The 22206-nt window shown below is 42.8% G+C and overlaps 2 protein-coding genes across 4 annotated transcripts; one reads left to right on the top strand and one right to left on the bottom strand.

Annotated features, from left to right (window-relative positions):
* Positions 1-985: 985 nt before the first annotated feature.
* Positions 986-5294, bottom strand: klhl42 (kelch-like family, member 42). The gene is made up of 3 exons (XM_030439421.1): positions 4044-5294; positions 3770-3963; positions 986-3222 (listed from the first exon to the last, which is right to left on the bottom strand). Exons 1-3 carry the CDS (start codon positions 4805-4807, stop codon positions 2768-2770), a joined length of 1413 nt encoding a protein of 470 aa, XP_030295281.1. The 5' UTR covers positions 4808-5294; the 3' UTR covers positions 986-2767.
* Positions 3868-22050, top strand: LOC115595221 (UPF0577 protein KIAA1324-like). Of its 3 annotated transcripts, none has more exons than XM_030439415.1 (22): positions 3868-3981; positions 12749-12869; positions 12968-13157; positions 13281-13428; positions 13599-13688; positions 13784-13889; positions 13968-14117; positions 14340-14428; positions 15087-15267; positions 15587-15715; positions 16262-16352; positions 16493-16595; positions 17462-17599; positions 17952-18224; positions 18319-18492; positions 19117-19306; positions 19390-19486; positions 19564-19665; positions 20022-20148; positions 20398-20576; positions 21102-21264; positions 21592-22050. In XM_030439415.1, exons 1-22 carry the CDS (start codon positions 3967-3969, stop codon positions 21661-21663), a joined length of 2928 nt encoding a protein of 975 aa, XP_030295275.1. In that variant the 5' UTR covers positions 3868-3966; the 3' UTR covers positions 21664-22050. The 3 variants fall into 3 exon arrangements, with proteins under 3 accessions (XP_030295275.1, XP_030295273.1, XP_030295274.1); XM_030439413.1 differs by lacking the exon at positions 3868-3981 and adding an exon at positions 8443-8724; XM_030439414.1 differs by lacking the exon at positions 3868-3981 and adding an exon at positions 8443-8724 and having other exon boundaries at positions 21595-22050.
* Positions 22051-22206: the final 156 nt, after the last annotated feature.

A 22206-nucleotide genomic window follows, 5' to 3' on the forward strand; every position in this document is an offset into this window, starting at 1 on the left:
GCATCTTCCAAGGATGTTTTGGAAAAATGCTGAACATACATAGTGATGGAGTACTGTACTGTTTGTTGGTTCATTTCTTTCTTTCTCTTTTTTTTTCTTTGTCATCTGTATCAGTGTATGAAGGTTCTCTGAGTTTTTGACTGTTGGTTGGACAGAGGAAGCCATGTCATGACATCACTTTGGGCTCTGGAAGATTATGTTGCACATTTTTCACAAGGTTTTGACATTTTATAGACATTTTATTCACTCAATGAGCTATAGATTAATAGTGAAAATAATATGAAGCTGTTTTCGTTCGTAATTTGGTGAAGCAACCCTTTATCTTTTATACTTTCTCTCATTTTAGGCAAAATATTGAGTAAATTATTCCACTACGTTTACTTGATAAATTTATTAACTTGTTACTTAGACTACATGCTGCATCAGAGCCAAAGCGACAAATGTTTAAATTATTTTATCTGCATTTAATCTTATATATCTATAAATCATTTGATTTATTTGGTCAGAGCCCAAGATGACGTCTTTAGATATCTTGTTTGGTCCACAACCTAAAAATACAATTTTTTCTCTCACAGAAGAAGAAAGAAACCAGGAAATATTCACATTTAATAATCTGGAATCAGTCAAAGTTTTGACTCCTTCCTGGAGGAATTACTCACACCGATAATCTATTGTCAAAATATCGATTGCAGGGGATTCAATCTCAAGGCGTTTCTCAACTCCAACAGGCGGCATCATGATGTGGAGATCCAGCACGGCTCCCCGGGGTCTGAGGGACACACATGCTGATTGGTTGGGTCATTTGTGCCGAATGTTCCTGGGAAGGAATGAAGCAGAGTGACCCACAGAGGCAGGACCAACTCCACGGTCCCCGGTGACCAGTAGATTGTGGGAAGATGTCGTGCATGTTATGATGAGACTGATTCTTAATTACTGAATGCAGAAAAAGACACAAGCTGAAAATGACATAACATAAGGCTCAGAATTAAAGAACAAACGGACCCCTGAACATCATCTTTAATATCATGACTTAAATTTCCAAACTGTCAAACAAATCAGTAATGCAGAGAGAATCTGAAATCCACCAACTTAAACACTTTAAATGCTGCATTTACCCCAAACTTCAACAGTTTCAGAAATAAGTTGTACTTTGAGGCTCGTTTCTCACATCTGCACACCACAAACACTAAACCAAGGAACTGAAAAGTACCTTAATGGAAACAAAAATCTGCTTTAGCAGAGAGGAAAAATAAAAACACAGCAGTTTTGGTCAGTTGCTGGCAATGTAACAAAGTCTTGCATTTTGTGCTTTTTTTTTTGTATCAAGTTCCTTTTAACTGAGGTTGCAGAAGGCACATGTGCATCGTTCATTTCATGGAATTTGCGCTTTAAGCTTTGCTTAGTGCATCTCAGGAAAATAAGACTGTGCAACACATTAAGCTCCCTCTGAGCCACTTCTCATCACAAACAGCAACTATCAGGGAACCATTAATCCCCATAAAACTGGCAGTGTAAAACCAAAGCCATTTCATGATTATCTGCTATGTACAGTACATACAGGAAATGTGTTTAAGGTCTGTAGTGAATTATGGATAAACATGTACGCCATATTTGGAGTGTAAACATCAAGAACATTGTGGCCCATGCTGTTATATAGCCTCAGTTTGTGCCTCTCATGTATTCTGCATTACTTTCCACAGTGCTTCATGGTTTCTGGAAGATAATTCCAGAATCCTATAAAGTATATTTAACTATCTGCATGGGAAACTTTTCAGTCTGCTGCACAATAAAAAAGCAGATTTTCAGCCTCTTACCCAAGTTTCAAATCTGGCAGCAAACAAAGACGGCAGCTGTTACCTGGATAGAAAACTAATTAAAAATGGTTTTAATTTTGCAGAAGACAAAGTTAAAACTGCAGCTAACAAGTATTTTCGTTGGAATGATCCGTGGTGTATTTTCACACTTAATTGATTAGCTGTTAAGTCTATGAAATGTCAGGTTAAATTAGTGTTTCTGTCAAAGGAGTCTGCTGCCTTAATGGATTCAGTTCCCAAATCAAGGGCTGTCTGACGGCAGGGCAAAGCAGTGAAAATATTCTAAGGATATGTGATGTTTCTGTATTAAAATGTCTAAAGAACAACAAGACGTTTGTTGTTGAGTTCTGTACTTGCAATATCCCAAACGTTTCCAACAAGGTCAAACCCAGAGAAATCTGTTGTTTTACTCCAGGTAACAATAAGTTTCATTTGGTCACCTGCCGCTTTAAGTTTCGGGTTAACAAGAGACGATACATCAACTAGTGAAGAACATAACGTGAAATAAACTAGAAAATTAACTGTCAGATAGAAAATGAACAGTGAAGACAACAACTCCCATGATCCCACGCTACTGTTGTTACATTCCTCATACAGCCCCACTTCAAAAAAAACCTGAACTATCCCTTTAATGTTAGTCCATGAGAGGCACAAACTGGCACAAGCTGCTATGATGCTGTTGACCTGCGGGCCACGGTGCTTCATCACTTTCATACTCGTCATTGTAGCTTTTGTATTTGCATCCACAGCAGGATTTATGTACAAGGTAGTGCGTTTTGTTTTCGAGGCACAGAGGTCACGAGGCGTCCAACCTGGCAACCACACGCTGCTCCCATTACCGCCGCAGAGCCCCTATTCTGTGCAAGGACAAGCAAAGCCACATACTGGCCTATATTAATGCTGCGCGGGCTCCACTGGTGTGTTAGTGTTCACTGAACCGTCAGCGCTCTCAGTCACAGCAGGTTGGGGAGGTAAAGCGAACACAGCAGCATGTTCTGTCCCAGAGCCGGGAAGCGTCTGAACGCCTCCCAGGCGTCGGAGAAGATGTTGTACTTGAGAAAGACGCGGTGCTCCAGGCTGGTGGGCAGGCTCACGTCCCGGCTCATGATGTAGATGCCGTCGTTGTGCAGCGTGCACGTCAGGTTCAGGCCCGACTTGGACGTGTTCTCCTTCAGCTGGATCCACTCACCCGTAGTGACGTTGTAGGACTGCACTGTCAGCACATCCTCTGTCTGGCTGGGACGCCGCTGCCGGCGGCCCGCCTCCAGCTCATGGGTGTAACCGCCCACAAGGTAGATGGTGTCCTCCACAGAGAGCATCTGCTGCTTGCGGATGTGCGCCGAACACGACCGGAACACCGTCCAGGAGTCAGAGGTGGGGCAGTATCGGAGGACACTCGTGTTCCTGTCTGACAAACACAGAAAAAATAAATAAGTTAAATTCTGACTGAGAACTTGTTTCGTTCTCACAAAGTCTGCAAAAGTTCTGATTTTAGAAGTGAGGGGTGCACAATGAAATAAAACGATAAAACAAAACAAATGTAGTTCCTACATGTACATACACTGGTTTTAAAACAACAATCTCAGCAACATGACCATTCTCAAGGAAAACGATGGCAGACATGAAAACAAAAGCCATCAGCAGCCACTCAAGCAGCAGAAAGATCCCTCTAGACGGCGAACCCCGAGTGACACCTGTAGTCCTCCTGTCAGGAAACAGACAACAACCTTTCCCCAATTTATACGTATAACCCCGTATGTAGCCTGAGAGGCAAAGCACAGCACAGACATACAGCAATGGCAAAAATTAAAGAACTTTTTTGTGAATGTTTGTTGTCTTTATGTTATCCTACAAATCTTTTTCCTCCACTGTGTGCGATGTAGTTATTGTTTACTGTGTACATACAGACTGCAGAGCGGCCAGTATCCCGACTACTTGAACTGTGTTATTCTAACCTCTTGCAGTGTATCCACCCATGACGTAGATCATCCCCTGACATTCACAGGCAGAGAACTCGGCCAGCGGGTCAGGCATGGAGGACACGCAGGTCCACCAGTCCTGTTCCGGGCTGTAACACTCCACCGTGCCTAGACACTGGCCTCCGACAGCGTACAGCTTCCCTTGTACTGCCAGCAGCTTGAAGTTGGACCTGATGGGAGACGACGTGGTGAGTAAAACCACAACAGAAGAACCTGATGAGTGAGAAGACAAGTGTGGGTCTGGTTTTACCTCTTCTGGTTGAGCGGAGCCACCTGGTTCCACTCGTTCCTGCAGGGGTTGTAGCAGTGCACTGCGGAGATCTCCTGACTGGTCATCCTGTATCCGCCCACGATGAACAGGTAGTTATCCAGGATGGCTGAGCCGTATCCTCTGACGTTGATCATGTCAGGAGGCAGGTTGTTTGCGAGTGGCTTCCAGCGCTGCTCCATCTCTCCATACCTCAGCATGGACCAGGGTTCATCCTGGTCGGGGACTTCCAGGGACAGACAGGTGAAGTCCCCGATGGCTACCAGGGTGGCGGTGCCTTTCATGCGCATCTCCTTGACCTGGTCTCTGATAGCAGAGGGCAGGCTGCTGAACTCCGGCCTCCTCAGCATGGGGTGGTAGTAGCAGCTCATGTATTTGAGGCAGGCACTGCGCAGGTCATGAGTACCGTACACCTCAGAGAGGCTGTACAGCTCCACGCAGTTATCCATGCGGATCTCCGACGTGAGGAGCTTGAGGATGGAGGTGACCTGTAAGAAGGAGGCGGTCTCGATCAGGTCCTCCAGAGTCTCGTTGACAACCTGGACCTTGGAGGTGTTGATGAACTCCAGGACCAGCTCCAGGCCGGGGACGCTAAGCCCCTGCAGCTGCACCGAGTCCTCCGTGGACTCCCTCATCCCGGAGCTGTACAACGCACGGAAGTAGTCGCTCTTCTCGATCAGCTTCTTCTTATTCACCTCGTAGATTTTGTCATCCATGACGATGGCAATGATCTGGTCAGATGACATGGTGAAGCTAACGCGCTAGTGTTTGTTCTTCCTTGTTTTTGCTTGCCCTTTAGTCAGCCTCCTCCGCGAGTCACCGTTTACATTTCACCGGCGAGGGAGCTCTGTGGCCGGTCTATATATGGTAATGTTCAGCCCATAGATCGCCATGGAGCGGCTTTCGTTAGCCGTGGAAGCTAACCAGCTAGGTGCATAGAGAGGAGCCGCTGCTGCTGCTGCTAGTAGATAAACTAGCCAAAAGCACCTTTTCCTCTCGTTAGCATTCCTCGACAGTCCGATAAAAAGTCGCTCCAGTATCTAAAGATGTTGGTTAAATGGTGTCGTTGGTTTCCGACACCGACAGTAACATTTTCCATCGCATTTTGCAGCCTTTTGGTGACGAGCTGTCAAAATCCCGACTGTTTTGATTCTGCACCTACGTCACATCCGGTGTGCTGCTAAAAAGTGATCGTCCGCCGGTGTTGTATCGAGCTGTTGTGCTCGTACCACAGAGGCACTACGGAGAGAGATAAGGTTAGAAACTGACTTTTTTTTAGCGAGTTTTTTCTGAGGATGTTGTATTGTAGACGTGAAATCCAAATTTCATGACTGTCAAGTTATATTTTTAAACTGGGACAACAGCATGTTTGTGTTTTTATGTCTTTATTAACACAACCAACTACTGTTATTTCTATTAATAAAAAATATTATATTTGTGAGGGACTTTTCATTTCGAATATTATGACCTTTGGGACAAAATGTGCTCATTCATTTATAGGCGAATATAAATCGCTATTTTATCATATTTGTCTTAAATCCAGTTCCATTATAGGCAAGGCAAGTTTATTTGTATAGCACAATTCAGACACAAGGCAACTCAAAGTGCTTTACAGGCACACACAAATTACATTAAAAGACATAAAAATTTCATTTAAAAGACATTAAAAATTGCAGTAAAAGAAAATTAAAAATAGCATTTTAAGACCAGTAAAAACATTAAGAAACAAACATCAAAACAAGTAGGCTAAAATAGAGAAGCTTTAAAAGAAACAAGACTGGAGAGTCAGAGTCATAATGCAGTTCAAAGACTTGAATTGCTTCAGTTAAAAGCAGTGGCAAAAAGAAATGTTTTAAGTCTTGATTTAAAAGAGGTGAGTGTTGGAGCAGACCTGCAATTTTCAGGGAGTTTGTTCCAAATATGTGGCGCATAGTAACTGAAAGCTGCTTCTCCATGTTTACTTCTGACTCTGGGGACTGAAAGCAGACCGGTACCTGACGATCTCAGAGGTCTGGATGGTTCATAACGCGGCAGCAGATCAGAAATGTATTTTGGCCCGAAACCATTCAATGCTTTATAAACCAACAACAGGATTTTGAAATCTATTCTTTGATAGACAGGAAGCCAGTGTAAAGATCTAAGAACTGGAGTGATGTGATCTACTTTTTTGGTTCTTGTTAGGACTCGAGCAGCAGCGTTCTGAATCAGCTGCAACTGTCTGATGGAGTTTTTAGGGAGTCCTGTAAGGACACCATTACAGTAGTCGAGTCTGCTGAAGATAAATGCGTGAACAAGTTTCTCCAAATCCTGCCAAGACATAAGCCCTCTTATCCTGGATATATTCTTAAGGTGATAGTAGGCTGACTTTGTAACTGTCTTAATATGGCTGCTGAAATTCATGTCTGAGTCCATAATAACACCGAGGTTTCTGGCTTGGTCTGTAGTTTTCAACATTACAGACTGAAGCTGAGCAGAGACTTTAAGTCGTTCTTCCTTGGATCCAAAAACAATTATTTCAGTCTTATTTTTGTTTAACTGAAAAAAACTCTGACACATCCAATCACTGATTTGTTCAATGCATCTACTCAGGGTATGTATGGGATTATAGTCCCCTGGTGATATGGTTATATAAATTTGTGTGTCATCTGCATAACTATGGTAGCAAATTTCATTGTTTTCCATTATCTGAGCTAGAGGGAGCATGTAAATGTTGAATAGTAGAGGCCCCAGAATGGAGCCCTGGGGTACTCCGCTTGTCATTTTCATCCGTTCAGATGTGTAGTCACCAATAGACACAAAGTAATCTCTCTCATTTAGATAAGGTTTAAACCACTTTAGTGTTGTATCAGAGAGTCCAACCCAGTTTTCCAGTCGGTCCATAGCAGGTAAAGCACATCCTGACAGCTTGGAATATTACTGTCAGATACTGTTCCCCCTCTGTTCAGTATGACAGGAGGCTCACACAACTTTCAAATTCATACTTCTGACTTCTTTCCCCACAACAGATAAGTCCTGTGATTTTCAGGCTGATATCATCAAATTTGACCATTTAAACAGGGGGAACGCATCCTGACAGCTTGGAATATTACTGTCAGATACTGTTCCCCCTCTGTTCAGTATGAAAGGAGGCTCACACATCTTTCAAATTCATACTCCTGACTTCTTTCCCCACAACAGATGAGTCCTGTGATTTTCAGGCTGATATTAATACATTTGACCATTTAAACAGGGGGAACGCATCCTGACAGCTTAGGGCTTAGTGGCTTTTTCGTGGCGGTTTATATTTGGATCCATTTACTGCAGTGTATTGTTGTCGTGCGGTCGTTTCTGAGGTTGATAAAACTCCGTAAATTAGCAGTCTGCTAACTTGATCTCTCGAGAGGGAGTCTAACACAGTTTCACGGTGTGTTAGACCATGGATTAAACTTACACCGGAATATCCCTTTAACAAATAAAGTCCAGATATTAGGAATTAGAAATAAAATACCTCACAAAAGGAAGCATTCAGTGTGCTATAGGTTGGTTTTTGACTCTATAGAATCAGCAGCAGAGGATGTGTGAGCCTCCATCATGATTTTGCTGGATCAACACATTTGCACATTGTTAGTGTCTCTCTGGCTCCAACTCTTCTGTCAGTGCAGAGTTATATTAAGCTCTGCAGCCAGCAGGCCTGCTGCCTCTCTGCAGCTGTCAATCAAGATAACGTGCGTTATCACAGTCGTGACGTCACAGTCTGAGTGAAGGTTTAGCTGAGCGAGAAGTGAAGTCTTAAATAATGAGATAGACTGAGACAGGAGGTGGAGCCTTCAAAATAAAAGCCCGGGATTTAAGAATAAAGCATTGGTTCGGGGAGCAATAATTGACATTCTGGGTTTATCTTTTTTAAATCAATTGATAGAAAATCATTTTCCTGAGCCCAACGATAGTCATTTAAATGTCTTGTTTTATTACAAAACATGTTCAAAACTCACAAATATTCACTGTCATATATGATAGAAATAAGAAAAGCATCACATTTTCACAATGCTTTGCTTGAATTGACTGGCTGCATTATTTCTAATTAGCAGTTATTTTTGGACAGAAATCCATACAAGTAGCCTGTCATATTACTGAACAACAAAAGCATTAAAAGTGTCACTCTAAAAGAACAATAATGAATTAAGATGAATAAAAATAGTTATAGAATACAGCATTTATACATTACAGATGCCTGCAGAATAAAAAAAACTTAAAAAAAAAAAAAAAAGGTTATTCTAATCAAAGGAGAGGATAATAAATAACTATATAACAATAACAAAAAAAGAATTATTACAATTTCAAATCTCAATGCTTTTTTCTAAAAATAACACGAGTTTTAATTTGAAAGCCAGGACCGGAAGTGCATTTTTAACACCGTTTGACCTGACGGTGGTGGTGGAGGTGTGGGTGGAGGAGAGACAGACAGACAGGCGCATCAATGACAGGGACGGCGGCACACCAACACTCACCGCTCGGCTCGTTTCATGTTTGAGGCTCCAGGCAGCGGACAGCCGGCCGTCTGTGATCCGAGCTGAGGATGCGGGAGCAGGTGTGGGCCTCCTGGTTCCCCCGCTGCCTTCTACTCATCATCACCGCTCACGCACCGTCAGTGTCCGCCGGCAGAGACCTGGGACCGTGCGATGAGGTGAGCGCTTGGTTATTAGTATTTTTTTTATTATTATCTGGAGTGACTTGAGGCGCCAGAAAAAGGCATTTAATTTCTGTTCCTAAATCATTATACTCATCTTGAAATGACATTTTTCCACATATTGTAATGCGATGATCAAGTAAAAAAAATGGCCATGCATGCAGAAATAAACAACCACATTCCATCCAGATGCTTCTCCTGTAATGCACAACAAGACAACACATTTACAAGACGTTTTACAGCTTTATTCGGGGTCGACAGTGTCCTCCTCACGCCGCTGATCGGCTTACAGTGCGGTTCACTGTTGTCCATGAACACGCTCCATAACGAGATGACGCTATCTGCTGGCCCTCGTCCGCGCTCAGGCAGCCGTCTGCCGGTCAGACGGGGCAGGATCACCCGCTGAGGAGGAGAGAGGACCGGGCGAGTAACGCTGCTGTCAGGGGTCTGTTGTTATGCTAGCAGCGCTCAGTGAGGACGCAGCATCCCGAGGTTGTCTGTGAATCAGGGAATAGAGCAGATTTCAGGACATGTTGGGGTTATTTGAGGGTTTTCATGGATGTTATGAAACCAAACCGTCCCGCTCACAAGTTTAAAAAAAAAAAAGAGAAAAAAAAAAAACGCGAATGAAAAACACAAAAAATCAGTTTTTTTAGTTTGATATTAAATGTATGTCCACATTCACCACAATTTATGTAAGCTATATAAGGACATAAGGGGAAAAAAATAATTAAAATGATGGTAACATAATCCACCCACAGTTGGTTGCCTGGCAACCTCATCGCGAACTTCCGGTCAAGAAATGCTCTAGCTAGCTCCTCATCTAAAACCTGAAATGGTCTTTTTACTCTTTAGTGTTGTTTGAATTAAATAAACAAGATGTCAGGTTTTATTTGTTAGCTTTAGAGGTGCTGGTTACTGGGTTTTGTTACCCTTCAGATGGAGTTAGACAATCTTTTTCCGTCTTCCATGTCTCTATGCTAAGCTAACAAGGCTTAATAGTTAACGTTAGCATTTGTAAATTCAGTGGTTGAACTTAAATGCTGCCTTTAAGCCTTGTTATCTTAACATACAAGGTTTAAATTTAATTATATATGGAAAAAAGATTTGCACCAATGGTTTAAAAACTGAAAAAAAAATAATTCATGCCTACTTCTTTGTTACGTAATAAGAAAATATGAGCAAAAATGCAAAAGTACTAAAATACAAATGTATTTATAGATTCTATTTGTTAGTTCAGTGCAAGGTTCACTTTAAATACATTATTCATATCATACAGGTTTACATTTAAAACTGTATACAAAATGGGGTTTGCATTTTGTATTCTGTTAATGATAGACATAACATTTTCAGAAATATTCCACTGTCTTGTAGTACCAGAATGCTTACGTGAACCTCCTATGAGATAACAATACCAGCTGTGGCCCCCAACTCGTTTGAGTTTAGTTTTAGCTAGATGAGTTTTAATGTGATGCATTCCATTTTTATTCAAGTCAAAGTTACAAAAATATTGGCATCAAAATAAACTGTAGAAGTATTAAAATTAAAAGTGCTTATTATGCATAACAGTCCATTTCAGCATAATATATGTTATATCAATGAACTATTATCAATCATGCATTAAAGCTTGCTGTACTTTAATAATGAAGCAGGAAGTTGAGGTTTATATCTATTACATCAGAACTTATTAAATGATTTCTATTAGTCTGAATCTGCAACTAATAACTTCAGTTTTCAAATAAATGAAGAGTAAAAAGTACAATGCTTTGTTCTAAAATGTAGTTGGAGTTAAAATATAAAATAGCAGAACGTGGAATTGCATATGTAAGCTTAAAAACTAAGGTTTTAAAGGAGAATGCGACGCTGTCTAGTCACAGAATGGAGCCAAGCAGCTGCTAAATGTAGCGTCATACTCGATAATGCAGCAGAGACTATATTATTTACAGTTGAATGGGAGCCAGCTGTCAGTGAGTTTGTCCAAGGATGGTCAAACAGCAGGTTTAGACACTTTCCTACCATAACAAGTAATAATGAACACTAAGCGGCCATCTCTCTTGTTGTCTGAACAAATTCTCAAACCTCCATTCCCACAATCTCCTGACTCAGAGGATGGACTGTTGTGTGGCGCTGCATTTCATCCCCTGTCCCCCCTCCCCTCTCTGCTTTTCATCAGTCTCCATGACAACCAGTGTGAGTCACCCGGGAGACCAGCGAAACACATCAGCCCCTGTTGGGTTTTTTTTTCTTCTTATCAGTCTCACCTTTTCACCCCCCATTGTCAACACATTACCGCGGGCACCTGTCCTCTTGTTGGTCCGTCTATCCAGAAGGAGACAGCAGGTGAATGTCAGCGCAGGTTGCCACATGTTAACGAGGTGGTTTAGCCTCTCACGTGGCCGTCCACAATATGTATGTTTGTTTGTGTGAGGGCTGGGGGAGGAGACGCAGCATGAATGGCCATTTTTGTTGTTGCAGAGAGGTGATTAGTCTTTTAAAAGAGCTCAAGCTTATCTGTACTGTACACACACACACACACACACACACACACACAGACACGCTGTATCTGCAAACCATCTTATTCCCCCGGACACACATCGCGGGTCATCTCTGTGATTGTTTCAGTTTAATTAGCTGCTACTTAGATGTCGGCGCTCAGCTGCCTGCACAGTCTGCTGATTTGTCCGCCCAGTGGAACAGCAGGTTCGGGGGAGGAGATGGAGAACTGCCAGAGCGAGTCTTTGGACTCAAAAACTAAATATCAAGCCCTTCTTTTTGGCTTTACTGCCTTAAATCTGCAGGGACTTCATACGTGTGAAAACGATTTAATTTTTAAAGGTAAAAAAAGTAGGCCTAAAAGAAGAAAGAGCAGGACTTTATGTGCTTGCTTTCCCCGTGCATCATTTTTACAGCTGTAACATAACATAAACACCACTATGGCAAAATTCTAATATTATATTGCAATGATGAGCACTGTTCCCAGTCTTTCGTGCTAAGCTAAGCTAAACTGGCCTCTGGCATTAGATTCATATTTACTGTATAAACAGGAGACATGTATCAATCTTTTATCATTTAACTCTCTGCAAAAACATGTATTTCCTGAAATGTCAAACTTTTCCTCTTAGAAATCATAATGTTTTTTTTTTAATCAAAATCATAATAAATTATCTTTGCACATCTGAGGTGCGTCAGACAGCTTCAAAACATGAATAAAAGTTAAAAAAAAATCCAATGTACTTTATTTGTTACAACTTTTTTTATTTTTATTTTAGTTAAAACAATGTATTGGCCTGAATACTCAAGGTTGCTTTGACCGACATTTTGCATTAAATTGATATGAAAAAAGAATAAAATGCTTTTAGAAAATGTAAAAGCAAAGAAGAAATAAGATTATCTATCTATAATCTCTAATATGTTTATTGATTTAAAGATAATAAAAAAAAAAACTCAGCTCTTGTTCTGAAACACTGAACTCACTCCAGATGACGACATGTTGCTCTTGTTTCTATGGAGATTAAAAGCCGTCATAATCAGCTGTTTTGGACCTGATGTTCTTTTAAATGACAGTTCAGTCTGTTCAGATGTTCCACATAATGTCACAAGCAGCGGTCCTTGGACATTAGCGACTGTACAGATGACCCGCTGTCGTGCTCTTAATGGACCGATACTGTTCCAGCGGTTGGTTGCCGTGGTGATCGGGGTCAGCCACCACTTTCGCCCTGGACATGCTCCCACCCCTCCAATGTTCCCTTTTGTAAGAGCAGCTCTTGTTTTCAGATGGAATCAGCTTCACGCTCGCACCGAGTCATTTAAGTGGCGTCTTCAAATTGCGTCAAACAGTCGAAAAAGGCAAAGACTTTTAAATGAAAAAGAAATGCAGCAAATCCTCAAATTCAAGAAGCTTCAACCAACAATTGTTTAACATTTTAACTTGAAAAAAGATGATGTAGACTTTGTCGTGTCTATATCTGTGGTGGTTTAAACGTGATAAACCTTAATAACGATGTCTTTGTGTGTCCTGCAGACAGACTACTACTACCAGTACACAGAGTGTGACAGCACAGGCTCACGATGGAGGGTCTCCATCCCTCTCAACCCCGGCTCCTGCTCCGACCTTCCACCTCCAACCAGAGGCACAGACTGCTGTCAGTACTGCCAGTTTTATGTGTTTGTGTGCGCGAACGCTCATATCTATCTGTGTTCACATGTCAATAAGTCCCTACTTTTCCTCTCTGTGTCATAGCTTTCTCCTGTCCGGCTGGGAAGTATTTAGAGATGAGCATCCAGGAGTGCACGCCGTGTGCCGCCGGCTCCTATTCGCTGGGCAGCGGCCTCCGTTTTGACCAATGGGACGCCATCCCTGCAGGGTTCACAAGCCTGGCCAGCTTCTTCGACCCCGGCCCAAATGGAGAGGACCTTCAGGCCTGTAACAGGTGACACAGACGCTCACAAACACTACCATTCCCACAGGTTAGACAGACAATGGGACTGAGCACAGAGGTGTTAAACTGAGTGAATACAGTATTCAGCTGTTGTTGTGTGATGTTGTTTGCCAGCTCATCGTGGACGCCACAGGGTGTGTATCTGGAGTCCAACCGTGACGAGTGTACGGTGTCTCTGGTTTACGCCGTCCATCTGGAGAAGCAGGGCTCCGTCTCCTTCACGTACCAGTACCCTGACAACAACATCTTCTTTGAGTTCTACGTAAGCTCCTCTAACCGCTTCCTAAAGTATGATGTGTTCTGATGTATTTACCATTGGGTGGTGTTATTCCTCGTTATTTAGCAGATAATAGGAAGTTAATTAGTGGAGCGGCAGCTGTTGTCTGGAGCACTATTCTGTGGCTGACAGCTTCCGTGTCGATTCGTGTTCAGGTCCAGAACGAGCAGTGTCAGGAAATGGCCCAGACTGATGACCAGAAGTGGATTAAAGTCACTAACAACGGCGAATGGTACACGCACTCAGTGAGTATCTGGTCTCGGTTGTGTGAGTAGAGACAGTGTTATGTGCTTGGTTCGGCTGAGCTTCACTGTGCGCACGTCCCCCTCTTCGTTTTCAGGTGAATCTGAAGTCCGGAACGAACATCCTGTACTGGAGAACCACGGGCATCCTGGTGGGAGGGAAGATGGTCAAACCTGTGCTGCTCAAGAACATCCAGATAGAGGGTAAATACCAAACACCCCTCCTCAGATACACAGGGCTCTCTAGATGAGGATTTGTTTTAATGCTTTGTGTCCACACAGGTGTCGCCTACACATCGGAGTGTTTTCCGTGTCGGCCCGGCTGGTTCAGCCCGGCCCCCGGCTCCTCATCCTGCGAGCCGTGTCCCAGCAACACCTTCTCCATAAAGGACGCAGCCTTCTGCACACCCTGCCCTGAGCACCACTACTCACGTACGTACACACGGAACAACAGTCGCCTCAATAACCGAACGATACGAGCTGTGGTTCTTTTGTTGGCTTCATTATATCCAGTGATAAATCTGTATTTATTGTCTGTGCATGTGGACAACTAGACCTGTTTTCCGATCCCGTTCTGGTTTTGCATGTTTTTGTCTCTGAATCGCTGCGTTCTGCATCATCACACCTCGTTCTCCCGTCTGACTCCTCTTTCAGATGAGGGATGGGCGGAGTGTAAGGTGAGGCCGCCGTGCTCGGAGAAGGATTACTTTCAGATCCACACGGCCTGCGACAGCGAAGGGAAGGTCAGCGGCATCCACACATTTTACATATCACACACACACACACACATCCTCATCCTTTTTTACTCCACAAGGACAGACGCACTGACATAGAATGTTTGGAACAGTTTGGAAATATGTCGACTTTAGACTCCACCCACGATTTGTTTTAGGTTTGATACACGATGAGCGTGAAGATTCCTGTTTATCTTTCATTCGGTCGAATGTTTTACACTGAATAAAAGAACATATGATAAATAGCTCTGTGCTGTTTTACTGCATTACATTTAAATTGATTTTCAAAGGGTGAGGATGTTTAGTCAGCTGTCTCAGGTCACCGTGTGAGAAACTAGAGAAGTTACACAATGTGATGAGAAAGGAAACGACGAAGGGCTTAGTGAGCGCTTTGCATGACATCTGAGCCTGAATCAACTCCCCTGGCACTCATCCATGACCTTCGCCGGTCTTGATTCACATTTCAGAAAGCGCTGAGTAAGAATGATGATTGTCAAAGACCATAAAATAAACACATCCCTCTATTGTTGATGGTAATAATTGTTTTTATCATCTATTTGATGTATCTTAGTCTCTATCCTCCCTCTTTTACCTCTATTAGCCCCTCAGTCACGTACAGAAACCGTCCAATCTCTGATCATAACCTCTGTGGTTTTGCCGGATACAGACGCAGGTGTTGTATCGTTGGGTGGAGCCAAAAATCTGTGTGGAGAACGTGACGGGGGCTGTCGAGCTGCCCGCAACGGGGCAGAGAGAGCCCTGCCCTCCCTGCAACCCCGGCTACTACAACAGCAACGACTCCACCTGTTTGCCCTGCCCACCTGGAACCCACTCAGACGGCACCTCCGGTAAACCTGCCTACACAAGCTCATATACCTGAAGAAAAGTCAAATGAACACCTTATAAATGACAATGAGTCCATTGTTGCAGCTATTCATAGCACAGAATAATGAATACTCCTTCATCTGGACTTCCTGTTACACTCCTGATCTGTATCAGCCTCTCCATCTGCTCACATAATGTTCTGATCATTCTCAATTACATGTTGTAAAGAGTCGACCCAGCTGCATAATCTGCACCTGAAAAGATGATTCTTGTTCAAACATGATGTTTTATCATGAAGGAAAATGTCATTGTGTGTGTGTGTGTGTGTGTGTGTGTGTCCAGCCTGCACTGAGTGCCCTGCAGGTACAGAGCCCGTGTTGGGTTATGAATACAAATGGTGGAATGTGCTGCCTTCCAACATGAAGACTTCGTGTTTCAACGTGGGAAACTCCAAATGTGACGACATGAACGGTGAGAACAGTTACAGCCGTGACACCGAGGCGGAAAGGAAATGTGTCCATTGTGGACACGATATATATAAATATATAAGATCTCGATTTTCTTGTTCTTGCTAACTTGGTAACTAAACGTTAACTACTAATGATCTATTTATTACTACCCATACGTTATCTACCTACTAAGTAACTAAATACAAACAATCTACAATCTAAATAACTACTAACAACCTAGTAAGTAAACACGTAAACAAACAGCAGTAAAGGTCCTTTAATCGCATGATCACATGATCTTCATCATCTACATGTGGACGCTTAAATGTCCATTATTTGCCGAGCGGTTAGTGAATCTGCAAAACTTCATTTTCTGCTGCTGAATATCACGTTGTGCAGTCAGAAGCTACTAAATGGATTTGCGTTTCCTGTCCTTCACCGTTCACATACACGCACTTGCTTCCCAGTTTTGGACGATACATCACACATCATCGTGTACTTGAGCAGAAATCCGTAATCCACAATAAACGAGGTGTAATGTGAGTGCATCATGTCTGTCGTTGGTCAGGATGGGAGGTTGCAGGGGACCACGTTCACAGTGGAGCGAGCAGTTCGGATAACGACTATCTCATCCTCACCCTGCATGTTCCTGGCTTCAAGTAAGTGTGTGTCTCTGTCATGGTAGCTGACTTAACCTTAAAAAGCAGGTAAAATTCCTGTGTTTTTCCGTGATCAGAGTGAATATGTCTGTTAAAGTGTTTCATCTAAATGCCTGTGTGTGTTTGTGTGTTTGTGGCAGGGTCCCAGCCTCGCTGTCAGGGATGACCGGTAACGAGTTTGGCCAGATAACCTTTGTGTTCGAGACCATCTGCTCCGCCGACTGTGAGCTCTACTTCATGATGGTGCGTGCCTGACTGTTTGTTCAGCACTGAGGGCGATACGCGGGCGACTTATTTTACCAGCAGGCAAATATTTGTCCAGTTTAATATCCAGCTGTGGTCCAGCTTATTATTCAGGGTTCGTGCGGGTGCTTGAAATCCTTGAAAGTGCTTGAATTTCAATGTTGTGTTTTCGAGGTCTGAAAAGTGCTTGGATCTTAGTTTAAGTGCTTGAAAGTGCTTGACATCATAACTCTCTGTCTTGGCAACATTGGGATCAGACTGGATAATTTGCTTATTACAAGGAGAAATAAAATCAGTGTGTGTGTGTGTGTGTATCATCACACATGCAGCCTGGTAGCAATAGAGAAGGATGGCTGAGGAGAAGGTGAATTTGAAGCAATTTGGACTGATGACACGTTCAATATTAAACTTTGAGGAATTAGCGAACAGCTTATAAAAGTTTAAGTCAAAAAAGAAAATTACAGGGTGCTCTCAGGTCTCTCTTTGTCTTGGTGCAAGTGTGCATGAAGAATGCCAAGTGGCTTCCCTTTTTTTGGATAAAAGTTTGTGTTCTCCTTTAATTTCTAAAGTTTTTGCTATTATGAAGCATCATTTTAGATGTTTACAGCATAATACAATGTACATAATTGTGATAAAAAGTGAAAAAAATGATCATGAGTATATTCCTGTAGATATGTATTTTACCCCAGCGATAAGGTGCTGGAAATTTTTCGTAAATTACCCTTAGCAGTGCTTGAAAAGTGCTTGAAATTGACCTTGAAAAATGTGTACAGACCCTGATTATTACTGTATTCTGCATATATTTGTTTTGAGACATCCAACTCATATTATCACCATTTAACTCTTTACTGTGGCGCCCCCTGCAGGATGTGAACAGTAAGAGCACCACGGTGGTGGAGTCCTGGGAGGGCAGCAAGGGGAAACAGTCGTACACGCACAGCATGACCAGGAACGCCTCCGTCACGTTTACATGGGCCTTCCAGAAGACGAACCAGGCGCTGGACGTGAGTGAACACACACACAGAACCCTCCCTTTAAAGATATATTACGTAAAATGACTGCAAACAACTTAGACCGGTGTTGTATGTTTATTTTTCCATGTTTTCATACATGTTTCAAACCCTGGGAACCCAGAATTTCACTCAAGTGAACGAAAACAAAAAAACATATAAACAAGGAAGCTGGTCAACATGACGAAACTTAATATGAATAAAACTTTAAAACATTTAAAACTGTATTCAATCCTGCTGCGAGAGTCAGGAGCTGCTGAATATGACAATAAATTCACATCCGCTAAACATCAAGAACAAACCTCACACATGTTTCTGTTGTCGTCCCGTGTTTGTGCGTTTGCAGATGCGTCGTTACGTCACCGACATGGTGAAGGTTTACTCCATCAGTGTGACCAACGTCATCGACGGCGTGGCGTCAGCGTGTCGGGTCTGCGCTCTGATACCCCACAACTCCCAGCGGGCCGGCTCCTCCTGCGTCCCCTGCCCCGCCGGGTTCTTCATCGACAGAGACACCAACCAATGCCAGGAGTGCCCGCCCAACACGCACCTGGCAGGGCGCCACACCTACGGCCAGGACGCGTGTGTCGCCTGTGGGCCTGGAAGCGTGAGCAACAAGGTAGAGAGACGGGGTGTCATTCGATGGTTTTTGTCTGTCGTCATGTATCCGATATGTTGCATGGTGAGAGTTCATGTGTTTGCGTTTCTGTCAGGAACACTCTCGATGCTACAGCGACTGCTCCTTCACCCACACGGAGAACAACCGCACGCTGACCTTCGACCTCAGCCCTCTGAGCGGCGTGGCCTCGGTGACCATCGGGCCGAGTTTCACCTCGAAGGGAACAAAATACCTCCACCTGTTCAATATGAGCCTGTGTGGCCACGAGGTAATTCACAAGTTCACTTAACATCAGTCTTTTATTAGCAACAGTTAATATTTGATCACTTTTTGTGATTTTTTCAAAACGTTTTGTGTTTGTTTGAGTTGAATTGCTAATCATTCTTCTGTACTTCATTTTATTTTGTATTTTAATAGTTTCTTTTTTTATCTGTGCTAGCTTCTGTAACACTATGTTGGACCAGTAAAGTGTTTTTTTTATTTTATTTTCTAAAGATCTTACTGTTTAATTGCAGTTTTAACTAAAATATACATTTCTAAAGTTGTAAATGTGCGGTGAATGAAAAGTGATTTTTATTTACTCTATTTAAATGACAATTTTTTTAGCCTCCTATGTCTTGTGTCAGCATTACCTCACTTGCTTTACACATATTGTATATTATGTCTGTATTTCCACCAGACTTCATTAAATATTCCAGCTACAACACATCTGACATTTTCCATATCGTGTCTTGGAAGATTTATTCATGATATGAGAACGAATCACTTCTTCCTCACGTGCAGGCCCGTCGCCACGGTGTGATTAAATGATAACAAAGCTGCGGGGAAAACATGGAGTGTAACCATAGCAACTGGCAGATCATTTTAATGATATTTGCGTGTCTGTCTGCAGCGGGAGAGAGCTGCCGTCTGCACAGATAACGTCACCGTCGTGTCCAACAAGGACGACGAGAGCGACCCGGCTCAGTTCGTCAACTCGGTGGACGGCTTCATCTGCCAGTCAACCATCATCCCAGCTGATGGGCGGGGCTTCAGGATGGCCATTTCCTCCCAGTCCGTCAGCCTTGCAGATACGTTCATCGGTACGGAGCTTGTGTAATGTCAGTATGTGTCTCTGATGATAAACTGGTAATAGCGACTTATCTTTATGTGTGTTTTCCTCCAGGAGCAACAGTCGACTCCGTCCTGGACGGCGTGAACGCTACACCTGATCTTTTTCCTGAAAACTTAAAGGATGTCCCAGACATCAACTTCTTCTACAGGTACGGCGTGAAATACAAGTGTGTTAGTGTTTCTTTTGTTGTGTTTGAGTCCTAACTATGTCCTTATTTTCTTTCAGGTCAAGACAGGCGACGGCGTCCTGCGATCAGGGGCGCAGTTCAGTCATCACTGTTCGCTGTAACCCCGAGAAGTCTGACCGAGGAGAGATCTCTGTGCCCAGGTAGACAATAATCTTCTCTAATGTTTTTGTTTTATTCTTGAGATGCTTTAATTTATTCATTCCTGATCGTTTTGTATTTTCTTTTTTTCTTTTATTTACCCTTACAGTCTCTGTATTCTGTCTTTCAATATGTTTGTTATATGATGACAAATAATAAGTAAATAAATGAAAAAGAAAATGGGTAATATGAGTGTAAACAAAATACAACCAGTTCTATAATATGAATGAAAATACACACGTTTTTTGCACATATACCTTAAACTTAAGTACAAATAAATGGCTCATATATGTCACACCAGAACATCAGTAATTAGATCATATAAAACATGTAAAAGTTAATCTGTGTGTTTGTTCAGCACCTGTCCTGCAGGAACATGTGACGGTTGTACGTTCCACTTCCTGTGGGAGAGCGCCAGCGCCTGTCCACGCTGCTCCGAGGACGACTATCACCAGATCGAGGGAGCGTGCAAGGGAGGCGTCCAGGTAATACACACACACACACACACACACACACACACACACACAGGCTCTCTCCTTACTGTCCTTGAGCAGATTTGCTTTGTCTGCGTTTATTCTGTAACATCAAAACCTGAAGGTAATCAAACCAGGCTTGTGTTCTCTCCTGTTCCCGTCATCTCCTCTAAGCTGTCTGCTCCGTCATTTCGATTTTATGAATACAATTCTCTGCTTGCATGAGAAAATCATCCACCTGTCTCCCTCCACCCTCTCCAGGAAACTCTGTACGTGTGGAACGAGCCAAAGTTGTGCACCAAAGGCGCGCCGCTGCCTGCGAGGAGCTCGGTTCCATGCGAGGCCATCGCTCTGTGGCTGAAGGTCGGGGTCGGTGGCGGAGCCTTCGTCGCCGTGCTGCTCATCTCTCTCACCTGCTACTTCTGGAAGAAAAACAAGAGGTGAGAGGCGGCTGCCAGTCAGACACCAGCACCAGTCTCACTGAAGACCCACATACTCATTAAGATCAGCAGGAGATGTTACTTAAAGTGAGAGATGTCAGCAGCTGTTTGTTTTTTCTACATTTATCGATTACTGATTTGATCTATAAAATGTCCATCCCAGCTTCTCGAGGTTAAAGGTGATGTCATCAAATGTCTTGTTTCGTCTTCAGTCTAAAACCCAAAGATATTCAGTTTATTGTGAAATAAAACAGAAAAGCGGGAAGTCTCCATATTTGAGAGGTTTTGTCCTCTCAAAGTCAGTTTCTCCTCTTACATTGTGTCATTCGAGGCATTTTAAATCTCTGAAGAAGGTAAATGAGAATTTCGAATGGATTGATCAATAATGAAAATAATTGTTGGTTTATTAAAAATACCAACTAACAGCTCATCCAGTTATTAAAACATTATATTAATATTCAACCTTTAATGAGCCACATGATAATGTTGTCTTGTGCTGACGGTGTCACTGTGGTCTGTGTTGAGGCTGGAGTACAAGTACTCTCGGCTCGTGATGTCCGCCAACAAGGAGTGTGAGCTTCCAGCTGCAGACAGCTGTGGTCTGGCTGAAGGGGAGGAGCCTGACGACGACGTGGTCTACACCCAGAAACCCTCCCTGCTGGGGAAACTGCGGGCCATCGCCAACAAGGTGACTGATTTTACCGGACAGTCTTTCTGATGTCACTTGATGTTTTCACTTTTACTTAGAAGAAGAAAAAGATAACACAAAAGTTGAGCTTTTTTTATTTTTATCTCAGCCAGTTATTGTTTATATTTTAACTTTTTATATTACTAAGTTTTTAAATTTATCCTGATAAGTTTTTGAGACATTCCCTCAAAACCACACATGGTGGCGCTACAGGAAAAGTCAGGAGATCACCAGAGTCATCAGGATTCATTTCTCCAGCACCACAACTGTCAAACATGTAAGTTTTGTAGTTTGATAACAGATTTGTTTCATATCTGTCTCTGTCAGCAGGAGGATGGAGACAGCAGCGAGTCTGTGCAGCTGAACTCCTCCCAGTCTGATCGATGGGTGCTGGGATAAACAGACGCCAGCAGAGAGAAAGAAGAGAGTTAAATAAAGGAGGAGCAGTCAGTCAGTGACACTGTCACTGCCCTCCTCCTCATGTGTCCTTTGCCTCCCTTCACTGTGGGGGCACCACTACAGATCCCAGTGTTAACTGGTTGCCACTCGGATGCTGGCAGAAACTGGACAATGGCTTTTACTCCTCGACTGTAGAACACACAGGAAACGCAGCGCTGCTTTAACGCCATGATGCTCCAGGGAGGCAACAGAAAGAGAAAACTTGCTTTTAATGTTTTTTGTATGTTTTGTATTTTTATTTGGTATTTTCTGTTCAGAGTCATGTATTTATATTGATGTCATAATGATGAACCTTTATTAAAGTCCTATTTGACTTCGGAAATGTGACGATTTGCTGCTTTTTCTTTAAATCATTCTGATTATTTTCATTTATTCCCGATATTTTTTAGATTTGAACAGTTGGTCCAATAAAACAAGCATTGTGAAGGTGTCGCTGTGGGTAACTGTGAAGGTATTTCCCAATATTTTTCACCAGTTTTAGAA

Source organism: Sparus aurata, chromosome 14 (assembly GCF_900880675.1).
Source record: "Sparus aurata chromosome 14, fSpaAur1.1, whole genome shotgun sequence".
In the NCBI taxonomy this organism is placed as follows: Eukaryota; Metazoa; Chordata; class Actinopteri; order Spariformes; family Sparidae; genus Sparus; species Sparus aurata.